Raw genomic sequence first — 25,660 nt, forward strand, 5'->3', positions numbered from 1 at the left:
GCAGGCTGGTAGATTTCAGGCCCCGAGGGGCCAGTTTAAAATCTGACAACAGCAAACTGGCCTTTCAGACAGGAAACCCATCCCATGAGCAGAACGTTTATCTGGGCTGGTGACTGCAGGGTCCATGACTTCTGGACTACTTTCATCATAAACAGGAGTTTTTTGTTTGTTTTTTTGTGTGCCATTTTTCTTTCAGCATCAGGGCTTTCTGTTAGTCAGACCTGGGTTGAAATGCTATTTGGGTTTGAAATCTTTCAAATACCTGAGCTTTGGCTTGTCTGGAGTGCCAGGTTTGGACTTTTCTATTGGTTTCATTGCAACAGGTAAGCTCAGTCAAGCACAGCTAATGTGTCTGGTTACAAAGGACAAGTAATGGCAGAATAATGGCAGCTGGTTTCACAGAAACGTTGTCAGAGTGAGATGAAATGCTCTCGGAAGCCAATAAGATCAAGCTGTTGTGTTAGTCCTTTTTACCTTGGCTAATTTCCTTTTCAGATGTAAAATGGCTTTTGGATATCATAAGGATGGCATTATAGAGACATCATGATCTGGTATTACTGTAGCCCCTGACCATCCAAATTGCCCTTGTTTTCTTGAACAGTTCAGACACCCTGTGTATTTTTGTAAAAGCTGTGCTATGTAATGTTCTGTGGCACTTCAATAGAGGAGAAAATATGAGAACCAGTTAATTGAATTGCCAAGTATTATAGACTGTCTGCTTATCCTGGTTGCTGTGACAATAATCTACTTAATTCTGGCTTTAACAAGGCAAGAGGAGGGTGTTATTGCACTAATGATATTGAAACATGAGATACCTGATGATTTTAGGGTTTATGTTATGAATCACATTTTTTCAGCCCTTAAAATACATTTACCATAAAAAAATAACTGGATGAATAATTTGGAATAGTTTCTTAATACAATCAAACCCAACCTGCAAAGGTCTTGCTGTCTCTCTAAGGAGTAACAGTCATCAGTACTGCTCTGACTTCAAAGTCTGGGAGCTTACCTGAGAGCGCACAATGCTCTATTCCCTTATCATGCTGTCTGGCAATAGTGAATAATTGTGCTGGAAAGTGACTTTCTGCTCAGGTCCTCCATTCATTCAAACCTCTTAAGTCGCTACCTCGGTACATGTGTATACTGTAGGTCTAGTGAAGAGCAAGGACAAATTAGCAGGGTCATTCTGTTCAGAGGAAGGGCAAAGATTTAGCTAACTGTTTTTCCTGGAACTGATTGGTAGTAATGGCAGAATAATGGCAGCTGGTTTCACAAACGTTTTCAGAGTGAGATGAAATGCACTCGGAGGCCAGTAAGATCGAGCTGTTGATTTAGTCCTTTACCTCAGCTCTTTTCCTTCTCTTTGGATATCAGAAGGAAGACATTATGAAGACCTCTTCTGATCTTTACAAACGTTACGTAACCCCGGGTGGATTTAAGATTACCAGGATTACATTTGTTAGTTGGAGTGTGTCATTTTAACTTTTAAAACCTTGTTTATGCATACCAAAGGCTTGATCAGCCTGCTCATCATTTTGAGGCTGCAGAAGAAGAAATTAGATGTGGGGTAATAATATATGTATAGTAAAAGGGTCCCAGCTGTGTTTATGTATCATATGTAAAACATGCATGCAATGCAAATCCCCTAGGGATAAGGGGATTCCTCTATACTCACATAGAGTAGTATTTGTATTTATTAAGGATCCCCATTAGCTGCTGCCAAGGCAGCAGCTACACTTCATGGGGTCCTAACAAGATTAAGGGTATTACATAAAAATACATTAAACGGTATGTCATACAACACGTTATTACACCACTACTCTACCACTACAGATCTACAGTACCTATGTTCCTCTTTGTGGAACTTGACCATATGACTGGGCAGTAGTCCAGGTGCTATAGACTTCTTCCCATCTTAGCTACTGTTACATTTATGTTTTTACCATAACAGTTTACGATCCAGGATTACTCCAAGCAGTTTAGTCTCTTCAACTTGCTCAATTTCTACATTTGAGTTATTACAAGCTTTAGTTGAGGTTTAGGGTTTAGTGAATGGTTTTGTCCCAAATACAATGCTTTTAGTTTACAAATATTTAGGACTAGCTTATTACTTGCATTTCTTAAACTGACTGCATCTCTTTTGTTAAGCGTTGCAGTGATTTCACTTGCTGTGGTAGCTGATGTCTATGATGTGGACTCCTCAGCATACATAGACATACAGGCTTTACTCAGTGGCAGGTCATTAGTAAAAAATAAAAAAAAGTCAGGGACCTAGACAGCTGCCCTGGGGTATGCCCGACTCTACCTGGATTAGGTTGGAGAGGCTTCCATTAAAGAACACCGTCTGTGTTTTGTTATACAAGTACCTCTCAATCCACAATATAGCAGAGGATGTAAAGCTATAACACAAACGTTTTTTCAGCAGCAGACTATGATCGGTAATGTCAAAAGCTGTTGAGTGCTCTTCCCTATAAGCGTGATGACAGTCAGTTTTTATTTTGTTTACTGTGAAATAACGTTGTATCTGGTCAAACACAATTATTATTATTAGCTAGAGGAGCTCCACTTTAACCCAGGTCTCCATAATCAGGGTTAACCAGGTCATTATTGTAGAAGATATCATTTGTTCTGAATCATTTAGCTGTATCTGGCCAAACAACATTTTTTTTATAAATACATGTCTTCTCTTCTGTCCACAGATCCACCATGCGCTGAGTGTTGAGGACAACCTGCTGCACCCGTGCAGGAAGCTCCTAGCCTTTGCTGGATGTGTGTGTCTCAGGGTGACATGCCCGACTCAGCCTAGGTACGTGTACCGTGCCAGCTCCCAGAGGACCTCAGTGTATGCCCATCTGACCGGGGCCCTGTTGGAGGCCACTGCCGCCCTCGGGGCCCGAAGCACTCTGCCCAGTGTAACCGTTGGCTCCACTGGACACGCCATGCTCAAAGGTAAGAAGGTGTGTGTGTGTGTTATAGGAGGCTAGTGCATGTATGTATGTATCTTTACTACCGTTCAAAAGTTTGGGGTCACTTAGAAATGCCCCCAAAAATTGTCCATTTTGAAATAACATCACATTTTTCAGAAATATAGTGTAGACATTGTTAATGTTGTAAATCACTATTGTAGCTGGAAACGGCTGATTTTTGAATGGAATATCTACATAGGCGTACAGAGTCCCATTATCAGCATCCATCACTCCTGCGGAGTTCCTCTGTCCAGTGTCTGTGTTCTTTTGTGTCTGTGTTCTTCTGTCCAGTGTCTGTGCTCATCTTTTATTTTTATTTGCCAGTCTGAGGTATGGCTTTGTCTTTGCCACTCTGCCTAATAGGCCAGCATCCCGGAGTCGCCTCTTCACTGTTGACGGGGTACTATTTAATGAAGCTGTCAGTTGAGGACTTGTGAGGCGTCTGTTTCTCAAACTAGACACTTTAATGTACTTAATGTCCTCTTGCTCAGTTATGCTCCCACTCTTCTTTTTATTCTGATTAGAGCCAGTTTGCGCTGTTCTGTGAAGGGAGTAGTACACAGCCTTGTACGAGCTCCTCAGTTTCTTGGCAATTTCTAGCATGGAATAGCCTTAATATCTCAGAACAAGAATAGACTGATGAGTTTCAGAAGAATGTGCTTTGATTTTGGCCATTTTGAGCCTGTAATCGAACCTACAAATCCTGTTGCTCAACTAGTCTAAAGAAGGACAGTTTTATTGCTTCTTTAATGATCACAACAGTTTTCAGCTGTGCTAACATAATTGCAAAAGGGTTTTCTAATGATCAATTAGCCTTTTAAAATTATAAACTTGGATTAGCTAACACAACGTGCCATTGGAACCCAGGAGTGATGGTTGCTGATAATGAGCCTCTGTACTAGAGGACGACCGATTAATCGGAATGGCCGATTTAATTAGGGCAGATTTCATAACAATCGGAAATCGGTATTTTTGGACACCGATTTGGCCGATTTTAAAATTAAATAAATACATTTTGAACACCTTTAATTATCCTTTATTTAACTAGGCAAGTCAGTTAAGAACACATTCTTATTTTCAATGACGGCCTAGGAACAGTGGGTTAACTGCCTTGTTCAGGGGCAGAACGACAGATTTTTACCTTGTCAGCTCGGGGATTCAATCTTGCAACCTTAGTTAACTAGTAACATTGCCTATTACGCAAATGCAGTAAGCCAAGGTAAGTTGCTAGCTAGCATTAAACTTATCTTATAAAAAACAATCAATCAATCATAATCACTAGTTAACTACACATGGTTGAATATACTACTATTTTATCTAGCGTGTCCTGCGTTGCATATAATCAATGCGGTGCATATTCATGAAAAAGGACTGTCGTTGCTCCAAGAAAAGAAGGAAATATACAATACAGGGTATGTGTGTGTGATCAGCCAATGTTCTGTTAAATCTGAGAAGGTCCCTCAGAAGGGCCCAGAAGTCCCTCTGTGGTTTGTGTCCTCATAATAATGCAGCATACTGACTACTACAATGACACTAAACCTTTTTTGGGTGCATCTTGTACCACACACAGTTTATAGCAGTTTAACAGAAAGTGGTCTGAACTTCAGATTACCTAGGTAGAACTTCTATTGGCTTGTATTTCTGTCTGACTTCGCTCTCTGTCCCCGCTCGTGTTCCAGAAGGGAAGGTCTGTGTGTTCCTGTGGGTTGCTCCTGATATTTGAACTGCAGTTTAATAGAATAGAAGAGGTTCTTATTAGTCATGTATTCCCCAGTGATCTACTCTCTTATTTTTCCCACATGCTGGCTAGCTCAGGTCTGGCCGCATCGGGCCATGTGAGAGAGGACATGTCTGTCTGTCTGTCTAACCTAGGCCAGGCACTCGGCACGTTCGGCTCTGTGGTCTTATAATTTGTTGTTTTAGACTTACCCAATACTTGTGAAGCCTGTGAATCACTAAAAAGCCTACTCGTTAATTGAGCTATTTCTAGCACCTTATCAAAAACTTAAGGCCTGCAGCATTCAGAACTGTTCAAATCTTGTTCTCTAAAGTTCTTTATTTGTTATTGTGGGTTTTCCAACGCTGTTATTCAGAGATATTAGATATCAATCCTTGTGTTGATGAGACTGATGGTGCCAACTAATGAGAAAAACAACCCACGCTAATCTATTCACTCTCCCTAGTTTAGCTAAGTGCCTGCATTGAGTCACGCTGAGGTTCAACTCTGCACCTCGCCCAAATCAGAAAAGCTAGAAAATTAAAAACGCAATATGCACTTCAAAGATGGCTGCTTTTCTCCTTTGATTAGCACAAGTACTTTATTTCCCCTCTCTCCCTGATTGTCTCCTGGTCTAATCTGATGTTGTCTGACGTCTGCCTTCTTTCTGGCTGGCCCACACCCTCTCTGTGTCTCTTTGTGTCTCTCGTGCTGTCTCTCTGTCTCTCTCTCACGCTCTACAGTGATGATTTCACCTTGAAGTCTCCCTTGGGCCTGTCTAGCACGATGATGTAACACCCACACACACAAAGAGTGAGCGCTGTAAGCTTATCCCCCCCTCTGGCTCGGACGAAAATCCTGCTGGACAGAGGCCAGGTGACAGGCCGTCTGATGCGGCTTTGACACATTGAGTCACTAGCCCCCTCGCCATCCCTGCCGTCCAAATATTAATTGCAGGAGCATTCCTTTGTTATAGAGTCCGGGAAGGCGTACGGCATTCGTTCAATACCAGAACTGAAAGCCGATAGAGCCCTTTGTAGGACTTGATTGAGATTCCGGTAGCTGTCGTGCGAGGTTGGGTTGAGGTGGTAAATGGGGAGAAAGAGACCCCCGATGTTAGGCTATGCTATGGACTGCAGAATGTATTCACCCAGCAGGTTTAGAAACTATAGCAGTTTACTCTTATTCGCACAGTATGATCCACAGGTTTTGAGTCAAAGCCCACAGAATACATGTAGACTCTACCTGCCTCGGTTTTGATTTGCAGACCCGGTTCTGATAACTAAGAGCATTTGGCCCGAAGCGCATCCGTCGCCTTTGATATACAGATTGATGATGATCTCTATATACGGCAGTCTCCCTCAGGGGTCCAGTTGATGTTTTCATCTGCGGAAGAGTCTTTTCATAATAGAATGTCAGTCAGGGGTTTGTGTTGTTTGAAGTGGAGGCTGAGTGTGGTTGGGACTCTACCACACACAGTGGATGAGTCCATCACCACCTAGCGATCTTGTTCTCATCTCTGGAATATGAAAAACATTGTATTAACCCTTTCTTCAAAGGGTGAGGTCAGTGAGGCTTGTTTTGGGATCCACCCGTCTTCTCCTCTTCCTGGCCTTCTTCCAATTGGCTACATACTGTTACTGTCATGTTCCCTTCAGTACATTGTCACTGATGTTCAAATGCTGTTGTAGCCTTCCAGCCAAGAGCAGTGTTCCTGCGACTATCTACTGTAATAAGTAGAGAACAGATACAGTGAGGTGTAGATGGCTATTGAGCGACTTATTTAGAGATGGGAACCATATAATTTTATGACTGGCATTTGTGAGGGCTTAGGACTTTAATAGAATCATTCTAAAACTTGATGAAGGCGTTTCAAACTTAGGTGTTCAGAGGCACGCCGATGACCGAGAGACTCTGTGACGTCAGTGCTGTATGTGGATTGAGGACATTCACAACCACGCTCGTCGTTATTGTTATGAGGGTTGAGGGTGACATACTGGCAGCTGCAAACGCAAATAGCGGCTTCAGAAGAATGCTGACTGGAATAGCCAGGTCAAGATCAGGTCAAAGTACAGCGAGATCCACCAGTATGCTAGAATGAAAAGCGCTTGTTTTGTCTGAAGTGCAGATCCACATGGCGAGAGGTTAGAGAGGCTGCTTGTCAGCCCAGGTTGTCAGCTAGCGGTGTATATGTTGAACTGCTTGTGGACAAAAAGCAGGTGTGGGTTAAACAATGAAGCCTTTCCTTCTCTTCTGAGGAGTCATGATATGAAAAGCCATGTTCAGTTTTTTTTGTTTGTGTACTGAATAGGGTGAAGCTTGAAGTCTTTTGTCTTACAGATCATATTGTCTAAATGTGGTTTAAATGACTAATTTCAGGGAAATACTGTTTGGCTTCCTCCCAACAGGCTGTTGATATTCATTGTGTGTTTGAACCATATATTTGGCGACATGGCGGGGGAAGTCTCCAGTTTTAATATGGGCTATGATGGGAACAGTGTTTTTGGCATCCGGTCACATGGTTTGAAAAACTCTCCTGGAAAAACTCCTGGGTTTGGGGAGGATGAAAACCCTGTCAAACTGTGGCAACCTGTACTTGTTTCACATCAATTCATATGGATTGTTTTTTTAAAGCTAGACTAACAGGGAGAGGGTTTTCCTCTGCACAGACAGCCAGCATGATTGGACAATGGCACTCACCAGGCTGAGCTTGCGTCATGCAGGTTTGCATTGTGTAGGCCTGCCCTTTGCAACTGTAGGCCTAATAAAAAAATTATCTCAGTCTGTCAGCTATTGTGTTTATTGAGTAATTCAAGTTTACTCTTAACACAAATAACTGGGCTATAAATACTTAATGTTAGTGCTTTGTTTACCCTGGCCAGAGGGACAGAGAGTAGTAATGGGAATGATGTGTTATCAGTGGCGTAATGCAAGGCAACATGCAAGGTCCCCCCAAAGTAATAAATACATTGTATATTCATTCATTTTGGCGTTGTGAAAACAGCTAACTGCGGGGGATGTGTGGTTGTCACGCTTGCTAAATAAATAAGCTACCAGAGGAAAGTGGAGAGCGCGAGTTCCTTAAATCGGATTTCTCAAGACATACACAGAGCCTGCAGCAGCACTCTGATGTGAAGGACAGAGAAATTGTGCGTGAGTTGACCAATCATGAGGGAATTTTTTTAAGAAAACAAAAGAAACACACGTTGCGCCTTTTTTTAACACGTTAGTATCAATATTTTTTTATTAAACTAAATCAGAAAAGGTGAGGCGCTGCCCCACCTAAGTGAAAAGTGCTGGGGAAAATGCCAGCTTACCACATGTATTCTGGCAGCACTGAGTATTACCTTGATATTCTGTTAGTCAGACTTAAATGTTCCTTTGGACTGGGGAGTGACTAAGCTTTATCCGAATATATTTATCTGAAAACCATTTTACAACCGCCAGTAAATCAATGGTACACTCCTTTTCTCTGAGATTTCCCTTCACTTTGTAATGAGTCATATTTGGCTTCTAGACTACATGTTTAGATACTTGACTCCCCCTCTGTGGAGGGACATGTATAGCCTTCATGTGTATGTAAACTGACCTCCCAGAGAGGAGCTGGGGGAGGGAAGGGGGAGGGAGGAGTGTTGGGGCTATCGGTGTCTCTCTGTGTGGGGTGTTCTAGCTGGAGGTGGGGGGCTGGCTGCTGGCGCATGGCTGTGAGATTTGTAGCGTGTCAGCTCGGGGAGCAGCAGAGCAACGAGAGCTGGAGAGCAGCTGGCGCTCCTGATGTGGACAAGTGCACCTCGCCGGTGCTGTGTGAACAACCACGGAGCTAACAGTAACGGCAGCGCTGCTCCCGCTGTCCGCAGCTCAGCCATGAAGCACTCCCACAGGATGGACTTCAAGCTGATCAGTAAGTGGGCTTTAAATGAAACCGTCTAGAGACAAAAGATTCAGTGCTGTAGTCCTATGGAATGTACTATACTGGGAGTGTGTGGAGTATGCTGTGAGTGTGTGGAGTATGCTGTGAGTGTATGGACTATACTGTGAGTGTGGACTGTACTGTGAGTGTGGACTGTACTGTGAGTGTGTGGGCTATACTATGACTGTACTGTGGGTGTGTGGACTGTACTGGGGGTGTGTGGACTGTACTGGGGGTGTGTGGACTGTACTGGGGTGTGTTGTGTGGGTTTGTGGACTGTACTGTGGGAGGTGTGGACTGTACTGTGGGTGTGTGGACTGTACTGGGGTTGTGTGGACTGTACTAGGGGTGTGTGGACTGTACTGTGGGTTTGTGGACTGTACTGGGGGTGTGTGGACTGTACTAGGGGTGTGTGGACTGTACTGTGGGTGTGTGGACTGTACTGTGGGTGTGTGGACTGTACTGGGGTGTGTGGACTGTACTGGGGTGCGTGGACTGTACTGGGGGTGTGTGGACTACACTGTGACTGTACTGTGAGTGTGTGGACTACTGTGAGTGTGTGGACTATACTGTGACTGTACTGTGTGTGTGTGGACTATACTGTGAGTGTGTGGACTATACTGTGAGTGTGTGGACTGTACTGTGTGTGTGGACTGTACTGTGTGTGTGTGGACTATACTGTGACTGTACTGTGAGTGTGGAGTATACTGTGAGAGTGTGGAGTATACTGTGAGAGTGTGGAGTATACTGTGACTGTACTGCGAGTGTGGAGTATACTGTGACTGTACTGTGAGTGTGGAGTATACTGTGATTGTACTGTGAGTGTGTGGAGTATACTGTGAGTGTGGAGTATACTGTGACTATACTGTGAGTGTGGAGTATACTGTGACTATACTGTGAGTGTGTGGAGTATACTGTGAGTCTGTGGAGTATACTGTGAGTGTGTACTATACTGTGAGTGTGGAGTATACTGTGACTATACTGTGAGTGTGTACTATACTGTGAGTGTGGAGTATACTGTGACTATACTGTGAGTGTGGAGTATACTGTGACTATACTGTGAGTGTGTGGAGGCTCTTTTCACCCAACAGTAAGCTATCTGCCTGCACCTTAGCAGCCTTCTCAAGTGTGTGTGATTAGATTTCTTCAGTTTCCATAGCTAGCCTACTCCTGTGGGTTGTCACTTGTCTCCACAGAGTTTCTGTCTCCAGAGCTGTCACAGACTGTTGCTACTCCTGTCTCTGTCTGTGGCTAGTTTACCAGGACTGGCTGGTCACAGTATGTCCTGGTTTGTAATGGCATGTTTTATTTTGAGCTCCAAGGACAGACTTCTGTTCCTCTACAGTCTGTTGTTTTGAATGATGTGGATTTGTTGACTTGAAACAGTATTTTTGATGTCATGAATTTGTTGTGTGGTTTGGGCTTTAGAGAGACTCTGGTCAGGTGCCGTGGTTATAGTCTGTATCCGCTGATGTAAAAAGGGCTTTATAAATGCATTTGATTGATTGATACAAGGTTTTGGGGTGTTGTGTTAGGCCCTTGTCATGAGACCGATATGGGTAAAGTCAATTTATCATAATAAAGAAATGTGTATATAACCGGGATGGTTTTAGATCAAATAAAATAATGATCTCCGACTTGGTGCACCTGTTTGATTCATCCCCTACTGTAGTTGTGATTGTCATCACTGCAGCAGTGAGTAACGTCAGACATGTAAAGGTTCTGTGCTCTGCTCAGGTCAGTATAAATAGCCAGGTGATTCATCATGACATGGCTCAAGCTACAGTAATTGCAAGCTTCTCTTGATCCGGTTTTGTAATGGTTTACATTCTGTTATTCTCCTTCGTCACGCCAATAAGCATCCTACCGACTTGCTCCTCACACAGGAAATATCACAAGGGGGCAAAGGGAAAGAACTCTCTCGACTCAGGTCTTGACTCTCTTTCCTGAGGATCTGACCTATGGCCTTTAAGCACCCTGAATACAGCTCTGAAGTATATTGTTGTACAGACAGGGGCTGTGACACAGGCTGACAGAAAGACGCCGATTGTGATCACAGAGGACGTCTCCTCAGCAGGATGTACAGTGGGGAGAACAAGTATTTGATACACTGCCGATTTTGCAGGTTTTCCTACTTACAGAGCATGTAGAGGTCTGTAATTTTTATCATAGGTACACTTCAACTGTGAGAGACGGAATCTAAAACAAAAATCCAGAAAATCACATTGTATGATTTTTAAGTAATTAATTAGCATTTTATTGCATGACATAAGTATTTGATCACCTACCAACCAGTAAGAATTCCGTCTCTCACAGAACTGTTAGTTTTTCTTTAAGAAGCCCTCCTGTTCTCCACTCATTACCTGTATTAACTGCACCTGTTTGAACTCATTACCTGTATAAAAGACACCTGTCCACACACTCAATCAAACAGACTCCAACCTCTCCACAATGGCCAAGACCAGAGGGCTGTGTAAAGACATCAGGGATAAAATTGTAGACCTGCACAAGGCTGGGATGGGCTACAGGACAATAGGCAAGCAGGTTGGTGAGAAGGCAACAACTGTTGGCGCAATTATTAGAAAATGGAAGAAGTTCAATCACCCTCGGTCTGGGGCTCCATGCAAGATCTCAGATCTCACCTCGTGGGGCATCAATGATCATGAGGAAGGTGAGGGATCAGCCCAGAACTACACGGCAGGACCTGGTCAATGACCTGAAGAGAGCTGGGACCACAGTCTCAAAGAAAACCATTAGTAACACACTACGCCGTCATGGATTAAAATCCTGCAGCGCACGCAAGGTCCCCCTGCTCAAGCCAGCGCTTGTCCAGGCCCGTCTGAAGTTTGCCAATGACAATCTGGATGATCCAGAGGAGGAATGGGAGAAGGTCATGTGGTCTGATGAGACAAAAATAGAGCTTTTTGGTCTAAACTCCACTCGCTGTGTTTTTAGGAAGAAGAAGGATGAGTACAACCCCAAGAACACCATCCCAACCGTGAAGCATGGAGGTGGAAACATCATTATTTGGGGATACTTTTCTGCAAAGGGGACAGGACGACTGCATTGAAGATGGGTTGTGGCTGGGTCTTCCAGCATGACAACGAAACCCAAAACACACAGCCAGGGCAACTAAGGAGCGGCTCCGTAAGAAGCATCTCAAGGTCCTGGAGTGGCCTAGCCAGTCTCCAGAGCTGAACCCAATAGAAAATCTTTGGAGTGAGCTGAAAGTCCGTATTGCCCAGCGACAGCTCCGAAACCTGAAGGATCTGGAGAAGGTCTGTATGGAGGAGTGGGCCAAAATCCCTGCTGCAGTGTGTGCAAACCTGGTCAAGAACTACAGGAAACGTATGATCTCTGTAATTGCAAACAAAGGTTTCTGTACCAAATATTAAGTTCTGCTTTTCTGATGTATCAAATACTTATGTCATGCAATAAAATGCAAATTAATTACTTAAAAATCATACAATGTGATTTTCTGGATTTTTGTTTTAGATTCCGTCTCTCACAGTTGAAGTGTACCTATGATAAAAATTACAGACCTCGACATGCTTTGTAAGTAGGAAAACCTGCAAAATCGGCAGTGTATCAAATACTTGTTCTCCCCACTCTACATTAGGCTACAGCCTGGACCAGCCACCTAGGCAGCCTGGGTATTCCCTATATAGTGCACTACTTTTTACCAGAGCCCTATTGGACCTGGCCAAACCTAGTGCACTACTTTATAGGAATAAGGAGCCATTTATGATGCAACCGGGTCCATTCTAAAACAGGATCTTTGCAGACAATCTCCCATGAGCCCTGCTTTACCAGGCTTTTATGCAAGGCTTATGCTGTGCTTTGAGTAGGGCATCGTGCATAAAGATTAGGGAGCGGGAGACACTTAGCCCCGGAGTATTGTACTACATAATCAAATGCAATTTATTTCCACTTCAAAAGGTAGCTCATAAAAAGAGGACATTGAGCAGATGTTGGAGATGGATGATAACAGACGTTGATTTGTTGAAAATATTTCCAGGACCATATGCCGCGCAGCTTTTTAAAAATTAAATGTTCAATATTAGTTTTGAGATATTAACTTGATAAGAAGTCAATGATTTATAGCGTTATAAAACCAAAACAAATGCTGCTCTTGTTTAAGGGAGAGTAGTGTTATTGACTACAAGGATAAAATGGCTAATATGGTCAATGGCAATGTTTGAGCTTCAACTGTTATATGGGGGCCCAATAAAACACCGAGCCCCCTTTTTATCAAGGTTCTAAAAATAAGAAGAATTAATCAAATGATTGTTTACGTTCTGCTTTTACGCCGTTCTAGAACTTTCTGATTATGTTCTGGCTATAAAGCAGGGCCCTTTATATATTTCAACCCACTTCAGTATCATTTTCAAGGGGCAATCTGCAGTGGCTACGTCCATTTTTAGACTTTTAAATTCATGATATGTAGCCATTTATTCTTCCAGAATATAGGCCCACATTATAAATGCCTTTTATAAGCTTAGTTCAACCATCTTACTCCATCAGAATCCAAAACACAGGCTTATGTTACTAGCCTCAAAACAGGGTTAAAACTGTCATTTTGATCTCATAGATGGTCAGTCCTTTTCATCCATAGCTCTGTCTATGTATTTGAGTAGTTACATTTCTCCAGCGCCATCCCTCAGCTGTTTACCCAAACAGTGGCAGGATGGTCCCTTTTTTCTTATTGTTTGAACTGTCCCTTTTAAGTCTGACTTTTTTTTGCATTTTTATTTTTTTTACCACAAGTCCTAGTGCGGCCTGCGGGATGTTGTGTTTAGTTAGACTCCGCTCTAGGCTGCAGCATGATAGATCGCATCAATCTCACAATGTAAACGGCACACAAATCCACACTCGCACACAACGTTCATTACCGAGAGCGGTTGAGAGACTGCGCCGGATGCACAAATCAACCAATATAAATGGCCGATTTATTTATTTATTTTCTCGCCGCCAGTTATTGCGGTAGCCATGGCTACCTGGCGCACATATCAAAAGGTTTCCCAGGACATCCAGCGGTGGTGTGTGGCGGCTGAGGGCTGACGATGTCCAGAGGGGCATCTAATTCCCTGTATTTATGGTATTTCTGCACCGGTCCCCCGGTCCACCATACCAACAGAGCACACAGCCATTTATCTCTGAGCAGAGACAGCAGAGCTGTGGTGTGTGTTCTCAGGGTGTGTAAACACACTGGAAACGGGGCTAATGGCTCCTGTACGAAAACCCAAACACGCACTTCTGCCACTCGGGTGGAAATGTGGGAGTCACTTAGAAGTTTGTCTGATCTGGGGAGTTTGTTTTCGACGTGTTTTGTATTCTGAAAAGCAGCGAGGTTCAGCTTTCCTCCCATGTTTAATATTACCTGGGAATTGACGTTGGAAGATACTTTTTAGGTTACTGTGTACATCTCTCACCCGTCTGTCTCTCTCAGAGCGTCAGCTGTGCAGCAACATGTCGGCGTCCAGCGCGGTCCCGTCCAACGTGACGGGCATCAGCAAGGAGCTGGTCGAGCTGCGTCACCTGATCCAGTTCCCAGAGGAGATCGCCAGCATCCTGACGGAGCAGGAGCAGCAGCTGTACCGACGCATCTTACCCCTGGACTACCTCTGCTTCTTCACCAGGGACCTGGGCAGCCCCGACTGCAGCAGGCGCCTGCACCCCAGCCTCAAGGCCTCGCTGTCGGCCCCGGCCATGCCCATACAGACCCAGAGGAACACTGTGGAGGACCTGGTCACGCGGTTCAATGAGGTGAGACTGGTGAAGAGAGGCTGGACTAATGTGACTGCGTTGAGTGGTTAGTAACAATCTTGGTCCTAAATATCTACAGGATGGGGTTGAATTAATTAAGGTCTTGATGATTCATCTATTAGTTGAGTCAGGTGTGTTAATGCCGGGCTAGAACAAAAGCCTGCACACATTGTTGCTGTCCGGGACCAGGATTGGAGAGCCCTATGGTGTAAGGTTATTAAAGATCTGACTTCATGGTAATGTTAATGGTTAGTTATTATTTTTGTGGAATTGACCACCCGGTGGTGTACTGTGTTTGATGGTCTTATTCTGCCAGTTTGTTTCCCACACCTGCGGTGATTAGTGTCAAATTACACTCCTACACGGAGCTCTTTGAGCTTCCTTCTACGCTGATTGACTTTGAGAATGAACAATTAAGAGAAACATTACGGCAGCATGGGAATGAGGTCAGTCCCAAGCACACGGAGGAGAGTGGAAATGATGTCATCTTTAAGTTTCATGCCTTAACATAAGCTGGTTGTTATTGAGTGAGAGTAGGAGAGTGAGAATTGTATTTCCCCAAATGTGCATCCTAACCATTTTTGGGCATATGGCGGAGCTACAATCAAATGAGTGACTCTTCTCAACAGAGACCGAGTCTGACATAACCTCCGCAGCATGGTAGAGATGGACTCACTATGTGTGTGGTTACCTGCTGTGCCCCAGTTCCACGAACCGATCAGAGAAACTGGGCAGGCTGTTAGAGCCGAAATAGCTGTCTGGAGCGGTTAATTCTGACAAACACAAAATGGTCGTGTGGTGAGTTTGTAATAACTCTGTCAACCTTGATTATGTCATCGTTCCATCATGGGGGAAACTGAACCTTGACAAAGAAAACAAGATTGTAAGCACGTTGTATGTTTTTGATCACTGGTCAAATGGTGTTATTGGCATTCTCACCAAAATATTTATTCCTGGAATTATACTTCCATTGTTATTGTGTAGCCTATTTGATTTATACGGTATCATATTGGAATCCGAGTGCCGTGCGGTTTTTAGTCCAGTGGATTCGGGTTGTCATTCTGATGTATCCCCTATGTGTCGTTATCAAAGGGACGCCACATAACAGGCAGAGACCATTACCGCCAACTGATCTCCCACCTTTTTAATATGGACTCATCCAGTGGAGGACGGGAGTCATGCTGTCTAGAATATCAGCCACTCGGACAGATATGCACCTGCCTCTAATCTACGGCCTACCAGTGCTTTCATGTCCACCGCCGACAATGTTTATAGCGCTGAGGGACATGGCTGTAATGTAACACAGTCTGGATTCAAATAGTTATGTACTGCAGACACTTGTGAGCGGGAGAAGTGGAATGTCATGTTTCTCTCTCGATCACTTCGGTGCCGTCTCTCATTGTCAGTCGTTCCTGGAAACGAGGGAGGAGAAGGCGGATGATATCTATTTGTCTGTGATGGCGCTGTAACTTTTTAGTGTCTGAAGTTTTCTCTCTGGAGGGAATCAAACTGAAGTCACCCCCCCCCCTTTACGTCTTACATAACCTGGTAATTGGATCTGTGTTGTGTTGTTTTTTAAGCCTACTGGCTTCTCTGGGTGTGTACAGATGTAGGGTCTTCATTTGATTGCTCTTGTGTTGCTGAGAATTTTGCACAGCAGGAAATGCAAAGTTGTTTAGGTTTACGAAGGCTTGTAAAGTTTGTAATTTCCACTTTAAAATGTCATACTAGATTTGCTCTAAGGAAAAATGAATCAACCCCTACAAGATATTTCCATTAATTATAGTTCCCAAACAATTCACATGTCCTGTTGCTGCAGGTAGCAAACTGTCTCAAATGAAGATCCTACATCTGTAACTGTAGACAGCCGAGCAGAGCGACAAGAGGAATGCTTACAGGGATGACTTTAGAGAGGCAGAGAGTCTGACTGGCCCTGGTTCTGATGACTGGTTCTCCCATAGGAACAGAACAGACCTGACTGCAGTATCAGGAACCTGCCTGTGGAACTGTTTATGTAACCCTCATTGTTTTAGGGGGGGGGTTAGCCGCAACATGACAGCGGGCAAATATTTGCTCCAACTGTTATGTCCAGTCCAGGGTTTCTGCCTGAACTTGGATAAACCCTTATCGCTACTATTTTGGTTGGATGTATGCAACAAACGAGACCTGATGCAATCAAGAGGTTTCATAACTTGTTGTAGAGCCGACTACCAGCATTGTTTCGTGTTAGGTTAGAGATGTTGACCGCTAAACCTGGGTTGAAATAAGGCCTAATTCCGTTTCATTGAGTTCATCGTAAATGGTGCTGTTGTCGATGCGTTTGTTGATGTAGAACATTGACCTGCCCAGTGTGAAACACTCGTCCTTTCATTATAAGGGTGTGTCCAAAATGGCACCATATTCCCTATAGAGTGCCTCCACGTTTGACCAGAGCCCCTATGAAAGCGGTGCACTATATATAGGGGCCCTATGAAAGTAGTGCACTACACGGGGACTAGCGTGCCATTTCAAGCGCAGCCTGGCTGTTTCAGAGCATTGGCAGGTCTTGAAGTAGACGATGTTGTAACTGTGAGAGTTGCTGCCTCTAACAGGTGAGCTCGTGGGTGACCTGGTTGATCCTGACTGCGAGTTCAATGGAGGAGAAGAGAGCGGTGTTCTCCTACCTGGTCCACGTGGCCAAGTGCTGCTGGAACATGGGCAACTACAACGCCGTGATGGAGTTCCTGGCTGGACTACGGTATTTGGTCCTCCAGACGCATTTCTTACACGCCTCACTTTCTTCCAACCGGGCTGTAATCCTACAGCACCTGTCTATTTTCATTATTCAGATTGCACCTAATTAAAAATAATTCTGCTAAACCTAACGTCAGTAAGATGTGTGATAGATCGATATGGAATTATTCTCTGCTCCAGGTCTCGTAAAGTACTGAAGATGTGGCAGTTCATGGAGCAGTCGGACATTGAGACCATGCGCAGGCTGAAAGATGCCATGGCGCAGCACGAGTCTTCGTCCGAGTACAAGAAAGTGTTGAACCGTGCCCTTAACATCCCAGGGTGTAAGGTAGTGCCCTTCTGTGGCGTCTTCCTCAAAGAGCTGAGTGACGCGCTGGATGGGGCCGCCAGCATTATCAGCCTGCGCCACTCAACTCACGACTCACCAGAGGACTCACTAGAGGTAAGGAAGTGGGCCAGGCCCAGGCTTGTAGGGTAGTGGGTGAACAAGGCTAGCTGGACAGACAACACCTGCTATCGCTCTGACGCTCTTAACGCAGCTTTGATGGCTCTTCCTAGATGAGCAGTTTGACCGTGTACACTTTACATCAAGTTGCTATTTTACCTGTGTAGTGCCACCTTTTATTGTTCACGTTACCCTGTTTCTCTTTCTGTGTAGTTTGTGGGGGACTACGGCGGGCAGCAGCACTTCCTGCAGAGGGCGGGGTCAGACGGGCTGCACAGCCAGGAGAAGGAGGCCACGGTCAGCAACATCCTGCAGATCATCCGCTCCTGCAACCGCAGTCTGGAGATGGAGGAGGGAGAGGAGGGCCACCACGAAGGCTCCTCCACCTCCTGCAAAAAGACATTCATGGACAGGAACAGGAACCAGTAAGTGACTGGATCAGGAAGAAGTGGTACTCAGGCACAGATCTAGGATCAGTTTTGGGATTGCCAAATCCTAACCTTAACCTGTGGGCGGGGACACGAAAAATCCTAAAGTGTGAGGGAGAATCTACAGTCGCTCCATTCCTCTCGCCATCATATTGTGATGGCGTTCATGTAGGCGTTCCCTCTACTTGACTACTCCCCTCTAGCATATTCAGTACTTGTTTGATTCAAAGGTTATTTATACGTGGATTTTCTATGAATGTTTCACGTTCTAGATCAGAATTACATGGATGATTTAGATGATTTGATGATTTAGATTCCACCTGTTTAAACGCCCTTTAATCTGAGAAAGTTGAGAATAACGTCTTCCCCTTTAAATCCTAAATCTTTTCCCCCAGATGTTTCCGCAGCCGACCTCCACCACAAGTTATGTTGTGTTTAAAGTAGCTCTTATTTGAATGTCAACCCTTTCAGAAGGAATGGTGACCCTGTCTGATAGCGGGAGGCTCCCTTTAATGTCAACTCCTTTCTCTGCTGTTTCTTTGACAGATAACGCATAGAAACAGAAGGTGGACGGCTTGTATAATGTTCAGTTAGCAGACATTGTCTGCAGACATTGTCCATGGACCACTTCAGTTCTGCCATTGTTGCAGCTTGTCCTTTTGAAAAATGTTTTTTAAATGTGAGCACAATTGAATGTTCTGTCCAGCAGAGGTGTAGTTGTTATGAAATATCATTGTTTGGCCTTGTGGAACGTGCTGAATGCACAGTAACTGCGAGACAAAGAATATTTTAAGACGGGATATTTTAGAGAACATGCAACAGTAAAGCGTAGATTATAGTTAAGCAATAAGGCACGAGGGGTGTGGTATATCGCCACTATACCACGGCCAAGGGCTGTTTTTAAGCACGACTCAACGAGGAGTGCCTGGATACAGCCCTTAGCCGTGGTATATTGGCCATATATCACAAACCCCCGAGGAGCCTTATTGTTATTATAAACTGGTTACCAATGTAATTAGAGCAGTAAAAATAATGTTTTGTCATACCAGTGGTATACGGTCTGATATACCACGGCTGTCAGCCAATCAGCATTCAGGGCTCGAACCACCCGGTTTATAATGTCTGATATACCACAGGTTTCAGCCAATCAGCGCCCAGGACCCAAACTACCTGGTTTATGATACTGTATAATCAATGACAAGTGTTACTTGACAGGAAGCAGAGGTTCATGAATCATATTTAATGTCAGGTTATCTGGGGACTGTGAGTATTTATGATGGGAATTCTTTGTTGAGATGGCAGTTTCACTACATTCCAGTTTCCTTTTAGCTTTACAAAGCAAAGTGAATGGCATAAATGATTGTGGTAGAAATCTGAAGAGTTCCCGTTACCTGTACTAGTGTACTATACTGGAAAACAAGAGCCAGTTTCCAGCGCTGTGTAGTTTCCTGACCCTTATGGGAGATCTGTTTGTCCTCAAACTGGGGTTAATGGCTACTTGGTGGAAAAGGCTTCTGATTTATGACACCATTTTGTTTCCGACGGGGCCTCTGGATTCAGTCAATGGTTTTCTGTGGAAGTCCTCACAATGTTGATTGGAGGAAAGATAAGGGCAAATGTGACACCTCTCATCCTTTCAGTCCTTCTCTGTTTTACTTGTTTTATCTCAACTATTTGTAGCTAGACACTTCCTGACCTTTTCTCTCTGTTCTTCCTCCCTCATGCCTCCTCCTACCGTAGCTCTTTCAGGAGCAGGTCAGATTCCAACCGTGTCTTGTAAGTTATCAGACTGTCCTTTAGAGCTTTCCCTCTAACTGACGTTGCTTTATTTGTATGTGTTGAATTTGCTGTTACAATTGCATGGTGCATTTTTTTTGTTTGTTCAGACTGGGCTACATTCAATGCATTTTGCTATCCTCAAAGTGATTTTCTTTTGGTAGATGACATGGCTGGGTTTTTACACTCATTGAATAGAACAAGGTGGCGATGAGACAATCATTCCCGCTCTATATGTCCTAGAGCAGAGGCAGAACTATTAACCGATCACAAATATCCACTGTTTGGTGTTCTGCTCCTCTTTGACCTCCTTGTTCGCCCGTTAGGTTTGTGGTGGGAGACCTGTCAGACTCTGAGGGCGACCTGTCTGAGCAGGCTAAAGAGGTGGAATTCCAGGGCACAGAGGAGACCCACCGGGCCTTCGGCCACGGCACGGAGCTCATCCCCTGGTACGTGCTCTCCCTCCAGCCTGACGTCCACCAGTTCCTCCTGCAGGGAGCCACCGTCATCCACTACGACCAGGAGAGCCACCTCACCGCTCGCTGCCTCCTCCGCCTGCAGCCCGACAACTGCATCCTGACCTGGGCTAATCCCCAGAGCGGCAGCCCCCCCGCGGAGCCCCCAGGCCTGGGTCAACCTGTAGTGAACAGCCTGTCGGAGGGTCTGCTGGACCTCTCGGTGGTCAAGGCTGTGTTCCTGGGCCACTCCGGGGTGGACTTGCATGCTGTGTGTCTGCAGAACAAGCTGTGTCACACCATGAGGGCTGAGGAGAATGGGGTCAGTCTGCTTTACGGGCTCCATACTACAGACAACAGGCTGCTGCACTTTGTGGCCCCCAAGCACACAGCCCGCATGCTGCATGAGGGTCTGGTGGAGCTGGTCAACGCCATGAGGAAGCTGAAGAAGTTCCCTGATCAGAGACTGCACTGGCTCAGGAGGCAGTACGTCAGCCTCTATCAGGTAAAATACTAATTAATTGAGATTGTGTAGTGGATGATATGGGCTGGCAGGTATATTGAATCAGTCTAGAGTACACAAGGTAGAATTGATTTGGGAAGTCTAATGTCCTGTTAATCAATACTCAAAAGGGAAACGGTGAGCCTCCTGTAACTTCAGCACAGATGCGAGGAAGGTGATTTTGACTCATCCTAATGTTAATTAGCCTTGAGTGAGCGATCTCCTCATAGACTGCTGTTTGTTTCGTCTCCCATCTGCAATAGGAGGAGGGCAGGTATGAGGGTCCCACTCTTGCTCAGGCTATAGAGCTGTTTGGGGGCCGGCGCTGGAACATGGGCACAGGGGGCACAGAGAAGCCCAGCGCTCAGAAGCACAACTCCATCTCTACCACCAAGAAGAAGAAGAAGGCTCTCACCAGGGTTAGGAGAAATATACCTAAATACAGTGTTAGTTTGGGAAATACAGCCTTCAAATGTGTTTGTCTGGGTTTGTGGAGATCTGGGTCACTGACTGGGTGTTTCATAAACCACACAGGGAGACAGCGGGGATGCTACCGATGACGAGATATTCCAACGGAAAACCAAGAGCTGCAAGGACACCCTGTGCAGGAACAGGCCGGAGCTGTGTGACGGCATGGACCAGGAAGGGCTAGGTAACCTGTCCACTACCCTACACTATACCACCTCTCACAATTCCTCAGTGACACGTAACTGTCTTTACATACCAGTAGTTTATGGTTTACAGGGAGGAATACTTTCAAAAAGGGGAATATCTGGGATTTTAAATAGACCGATTTTGACTCTTGTTCACTGTTTGACCATTTTTGCATTGCGTGTAACCCTGTACGTTATTGATCCCATAGAGGACGGCTTCCCTGGACCCTTCTCCCTGTCGAGCTGTAAGACCCCGGGTTCCTCCTCCTCCTCCTCTTCCTCCAGTATGGGCAGCTCCAACCCCTCCCGTCCTCTCTCCTCCCCTGTCCTGTCAGGCAGCACCAAGGCCCAGCCAGGGTAAGACATGAAATCTGACCCCAGACCTGTTCTTAGAGGGGAAATATTGTATATAGTTGATAATACATCTGTAAACCTATTATCATATACTGATAGTGTAAGCCTCACACCGAATACTATTGCCACTTTATTTAAATGTCTTTATCTACGACATAAAAAACCCCACAAGATAATAGATTTTAAATCTAGTGTTTTTAACCATAACAGTAACCAATCCCCTCTCGTCTTGTCCCTGTGTAGTGCGTGGAGCAGTAGGAGCTGGCACGGCCGGGGGAAGGGTTGTTTCAAGGGCTTCCAGAACCTCATGATCTCTGGCAGCACCATGAGTTTCATCGAGTTCGTCGAGCTCTTCAAGTCTTTCAGGTGCGCCGTCCAACTTCCAGCCTCCTCTCTTTGTAGCGCGCAGTAACTATAGTCTATGTACAGTCGCTGGTAGTGATTAAATGCACTCCCACTGGCAAAATAGAGAGAATTCTCATAGCACAGGAGCACAGTTATTGCATTCCATTCAAACATTCAGAAGAAGCTTTTACAAATCCAACCAATCTTTCCCAAGGTTGTTTTGTCAACGACGCACTGTGGTTTTCTGAAGTGTCTCTCAGTTGAAAACAAAGACCAAGGCTACACGCCAAAACATGTTGCTCTTATGTAAAAATGAAAAAGCATACCATTGTCCTCCGCCTATGTCCTCCGAGGCTGAATATGTCCATCAGTTGAATGTGTACGCCCCCGTTCTTGTTTTGATGTGCTGTAGCATTCGGAGCCGTAAAGACCTGAAGGAGCTGTTTGACACCTACGCCGTTCCCTGCAGTCGCTCCGGCACGGAGTCTGCCCCACTCTACACCAACCTGAGGATCGACGACAAGGACACGGGACTGCAGCCTGACCTAGGTCTGTCCCTCGCATCGTTTTACTGTACTCCTATGTGTTTGTGAGTGGTTTGCATTGGGTACTGTTCAGTCATTGTTTAAAAGTAAATCAAATACATATGTATATTTAAGGTCAGAACGTGTGTATATATATTTAAATATATACATAAATGAGAGAACTGGATTGGTTTGGGTGGTGATGGTACAAGCTTTCAGTGCTCAATCTGTCTAATCATGGTGAATGGGGGCTGATGGGAGCTACTTGATTGCAGAAGCACCAAACGCTCTGTGATTTCTCTCTAGAGGCTTGTTGGTTCAGAAGGACTCTTAACAGTGTATTCACACTGTGGTGTAGGAGTATTGGACGTTGATGTCGTTGGTGTGTTTGCGAATGACTTCTAATGATGCACTTTTCCTGTCCTCCAGACTTGCTGACCCGTAACGGTTCGGACCTGGGCCTCTTAATCCGAACACGGCAGCAGATGTCGGACAACCAGAAGCAGATCTCGGACGCCATTGCGGCAGCCAGCATCGTGACCAATGGGACAGGCGTGGAGAACGCCTCTTTAGGGGTGCTGGGGCTGGCCATCCCACAGCTCAACGACTTCTTGGTCAACTGCCAGCGGGAACACCTGACCTACGATGAGATCCTCAGCGTCATCCAGGTGGGGGTCACATGACTGATCCAGCAAGCTGTACTTAAGGGATGTCTTTTAGGGTCTGAAGAAATTGTCAGAATTAGATTTTGGAGTGTAATGTCCCTTTAACTAAGCAGACGTGATATACTGCACAGTAGACATATAGGTTAGGACCGGATTACTGTGAAATATTGTTTAATTGGGTTTCTTTTGTCCATCTCAGAAATTTGAGCCTTGCATAAGCATGCGTCAGATGGGTTGGATGTCCTTCGAAGGTTTTGCCAGGTACATTCATTTCCCAAGAAATATGAAGTTGACCGACTCAAGAAATTCCGTCACAGGAATTCTGAGATGACATTCTTCATCCGTTTAGTTAGTGACCTTTTTACCTCTAATCCTCCCCAGGTTTTTAATGGACAAGGACAACTTTGCGTCTAAGAACGAGGAGTCTCGGGTGAACACGGAGGAGCTCCAGTATCCCATGTCTTACTACTACGTAGAGTCCTCTCACAACACGTACCTCACTGGACACCAGCTCAAAGGAGAGTCCTCTGTAGAGCTCTACAGCCAGGTGATGATTGATGCAACCGTATATATTTTCGTTCAGGAAATTGACCTCTTTCTAGTTTTGTTTTGTAGGGGATTTCTAAGCATCTGATCATTTTACTTAACGTAGCAGGTGTAAAAGAAAGGCCGGCACGGGATCCCCACATCCGGTTTTCAGTTTAAAAATAAGCGAGGGATGTTTCCGGTGTGGTTTGCCATAAGCAGGGTCAGGAGTTTTTCCAGACTATATGAACTGACCAGGGCTCCTGCTGTACTTGAGCTATAAGATGAATTCTGTGTTGGTGTGATCGTCCATCTTATTATTATGGGATGTGGTCGTTTGTGTTGTCTAGGTGCTGCTGCAGGGCTGCAGGAGTGTGGAGCTGGACTGTTGGGATGGAGATGACGGATCACCCATTATCTACCATGGGCACACCCTCACCACCAAGATCCCCTTCAAGGTTAGTCTGTAACCCTGGCACAACCCTGGCACAACTCTGGCACGACCGTGGCACACTGCCACTTTTGACCGTATGTCACTGTTTGGCCTAGATACAGTACAATAATGGCCAACCTCTATTGCAGCATGATTAATACTGCTGGAATCTCTACGGGTTGTAATTCTAGAATAAATGGGACTAGTGTCATGTATGTTATGCCTCATGTATTGTAACCCGTGGTCTTCTAGGATGTGGTGGAGGCGGTCAATCGCACTGCTTTCGTCAACTCCGACATGCCGGTCATCCTGTCCATTGAGAACCACTGCTCTCTACCCCAGCAACGCAAAATGGCTGAAATCTTCAAGGTAACTCCTCCTGGCTCCAATGGACCTGATCTGTAGGGATTCTAGCTGATGTGTCCTGTCTCGAAGAACCTTGTTACTGCATTCCTTCCTTTGGAGATTGCTCCAAGTACTTTGATTTTTTAAAAAGCCTTTGATTGTAGCGTGCCTGTGAGGATTCCTGTTTGTTTGTGTTTTGAAGACTGTGTTCGGAGACAAGCTGGTGACCAAATTCCTGTTTGAGAGCGATTTCTCTGATGACCCTCTGCTGCCCTCCCCACTGCAACTGAAGGGAAAGATCCTCCTCAAGAACAAGAAGCTGAAAGCACACCAGGCTCCCGTCGACATTGTCAAACAGAAGGTGAGATCTTATACAGTGTGAACATGTGCATTATTACACACGCGTCCCTCGCAGGATGACGTCAGGTTTGTTTTAGGTAGTTTGCTTGTTGACATGGGGGCAATGGCTACAGGGCTTTCCACCAATCATACTGTGCTCTGTTCCCTCAGGCTCACCAGCTGGCCCACATCCAGGCCCAGGCCGGCAACGGGGCACCGGCTGGCAGCTCACCTGGTAACCACAATGATGATGATGAAGAGGAGGAAGACGAGTACGACGATGACTATGAATCCCTGTCTGATGGTGAGACAGATACTCGCTTTGACTGTATATAAACCCTCAGTAACAATGTACAGTCGTGGCCAAAAGTTTTGAGAATGACACAAATATTAATTTTCGCAGAGTCTGCTGCCTCAGTTTATATGATGGCAATTTGCATATACTCCAGAATGTTATGAAGAGTTATCAGATGAATTGCAAAGTCCCTCTTTGCCATGCAAATGAACTGAATCCCCATAAAACATTTCCACTGCGTTTCAGCCCTGCCACAAAAGGACCAGCTGACATCATGTCAGTGATTCTTTCATTAACACAGGTGTGAGTGTTGACGAGGACAAGGCTGGAGATCACTCTGTCATGCTGATTGAGTTCGAATAACAGACTGGAAGCTTCAACAGGAGGGTGGTGCTTGGAATAATTGTTCTTCCTCTGTCAACCTTGGTTACCTGCAAGGAAACACGTGCCGTCATCATTGCTTTGCACAAAAAGGGCTTCACAT

General features: G+C 45.1%; 1 protein-coding gene across 10 annotated transcripts in view; it reads left to right on the top strand.

Moving 5' to 3' along the window:
• LOC112223466 (1-phosphatidylinositol 4,5-bisphosphate phosphodiesterase epsilon-1) overlaps nt 1-25,660 on the top strand; it is an 80,927-nt gene that overhangs the window by 37,234 nt on the left and 18,033 nt on the right. For 7 of the 10 annotated variants that reach the window (XM_042305474.1, XM_042305475.1, XM_042305477.1 and 4 more), the window contains 19 exons: nt 2,700-2,949; nt 14,043-14,359; nt 16,951-17,096; nt 17,273-17,534; nt 17,751-17,962; nt 19,706-19,741; nt 20,068-20,701; nt 20,962-21,117; nt 21,233-21,350; nt 21,561-21,708; nt 21,949-22,071; nt 22,463-22,599; nt 23,004-23,242; nt 23,439-23,500; nt 23,621-23,786; nt 24,115-24,222; nt 24,450-24,566; nt 24,745-24,903; nt 25,053-25,185. In XM_042305474.1, coding sequence (XP_042161408.1) covers nt 2,700-2,949; nt 14,043-14,359; nt 16,951-17,096; nt 17,273-17,534; nt 17,751-17,962; nt 19,706-19,741; nt 20,068-20,701; nt 20,962-21,117; nt 21,233-21,350; nt 21,561-21,708; nt 21,949-22,071; nt 22,463-22,599; nt 23,004-23,242; nt 23,439-23,500; nt 23,621-23,786; nt 24,115-24,222; nt 24,450-24,566; nt 24,745-24,903; nt 25,053-25,185 — 3,523 coding nt within the window. Of the gene's footprint in view, nt 1-2,699; nt 2,950-8,349; nt 8,585-14,042; nt 14,360-16,950; nt 17,097-17,272; nt 17,535-17,750; nt 17,963-19,705; nt 19,742-20,067; nt 20,702-20,961; nt 21,118-21,232; nt 21,351-21,560; nt 21,709-21,948; nt 22,072-22,462; nt 22,600-23,003; nt 23,243-23,438; nt 23,501-23,620; nt 23,787-24,114; nt 24,223-24,449; nt 24,567-24,744; nt 24,904-25,052; nt 25,186-25,660 lie in introns of those variants that run through there. The other 3 variants (XM_042305476.1, XM_042305478.1, XM_042305480.1) reach the window with 2 other exon arrangements.

Source organism: Oncorhynchus tshawytscha, linkage group LG24 (assembly GCF_018296145.1).
Source record: "Oncorhynchus tshawytscha isolate Ot180627B linkage group LG24, Otsh_v2.0, whole genome shotgun sequence".
NCBI classification, from domain to species: Eukaryota; Metazoa; Chordata; class Actinopteri; order Salmoniformes; family Salmonidae; genus Oncorhynchus; species Oncorhynchus tshawytscha.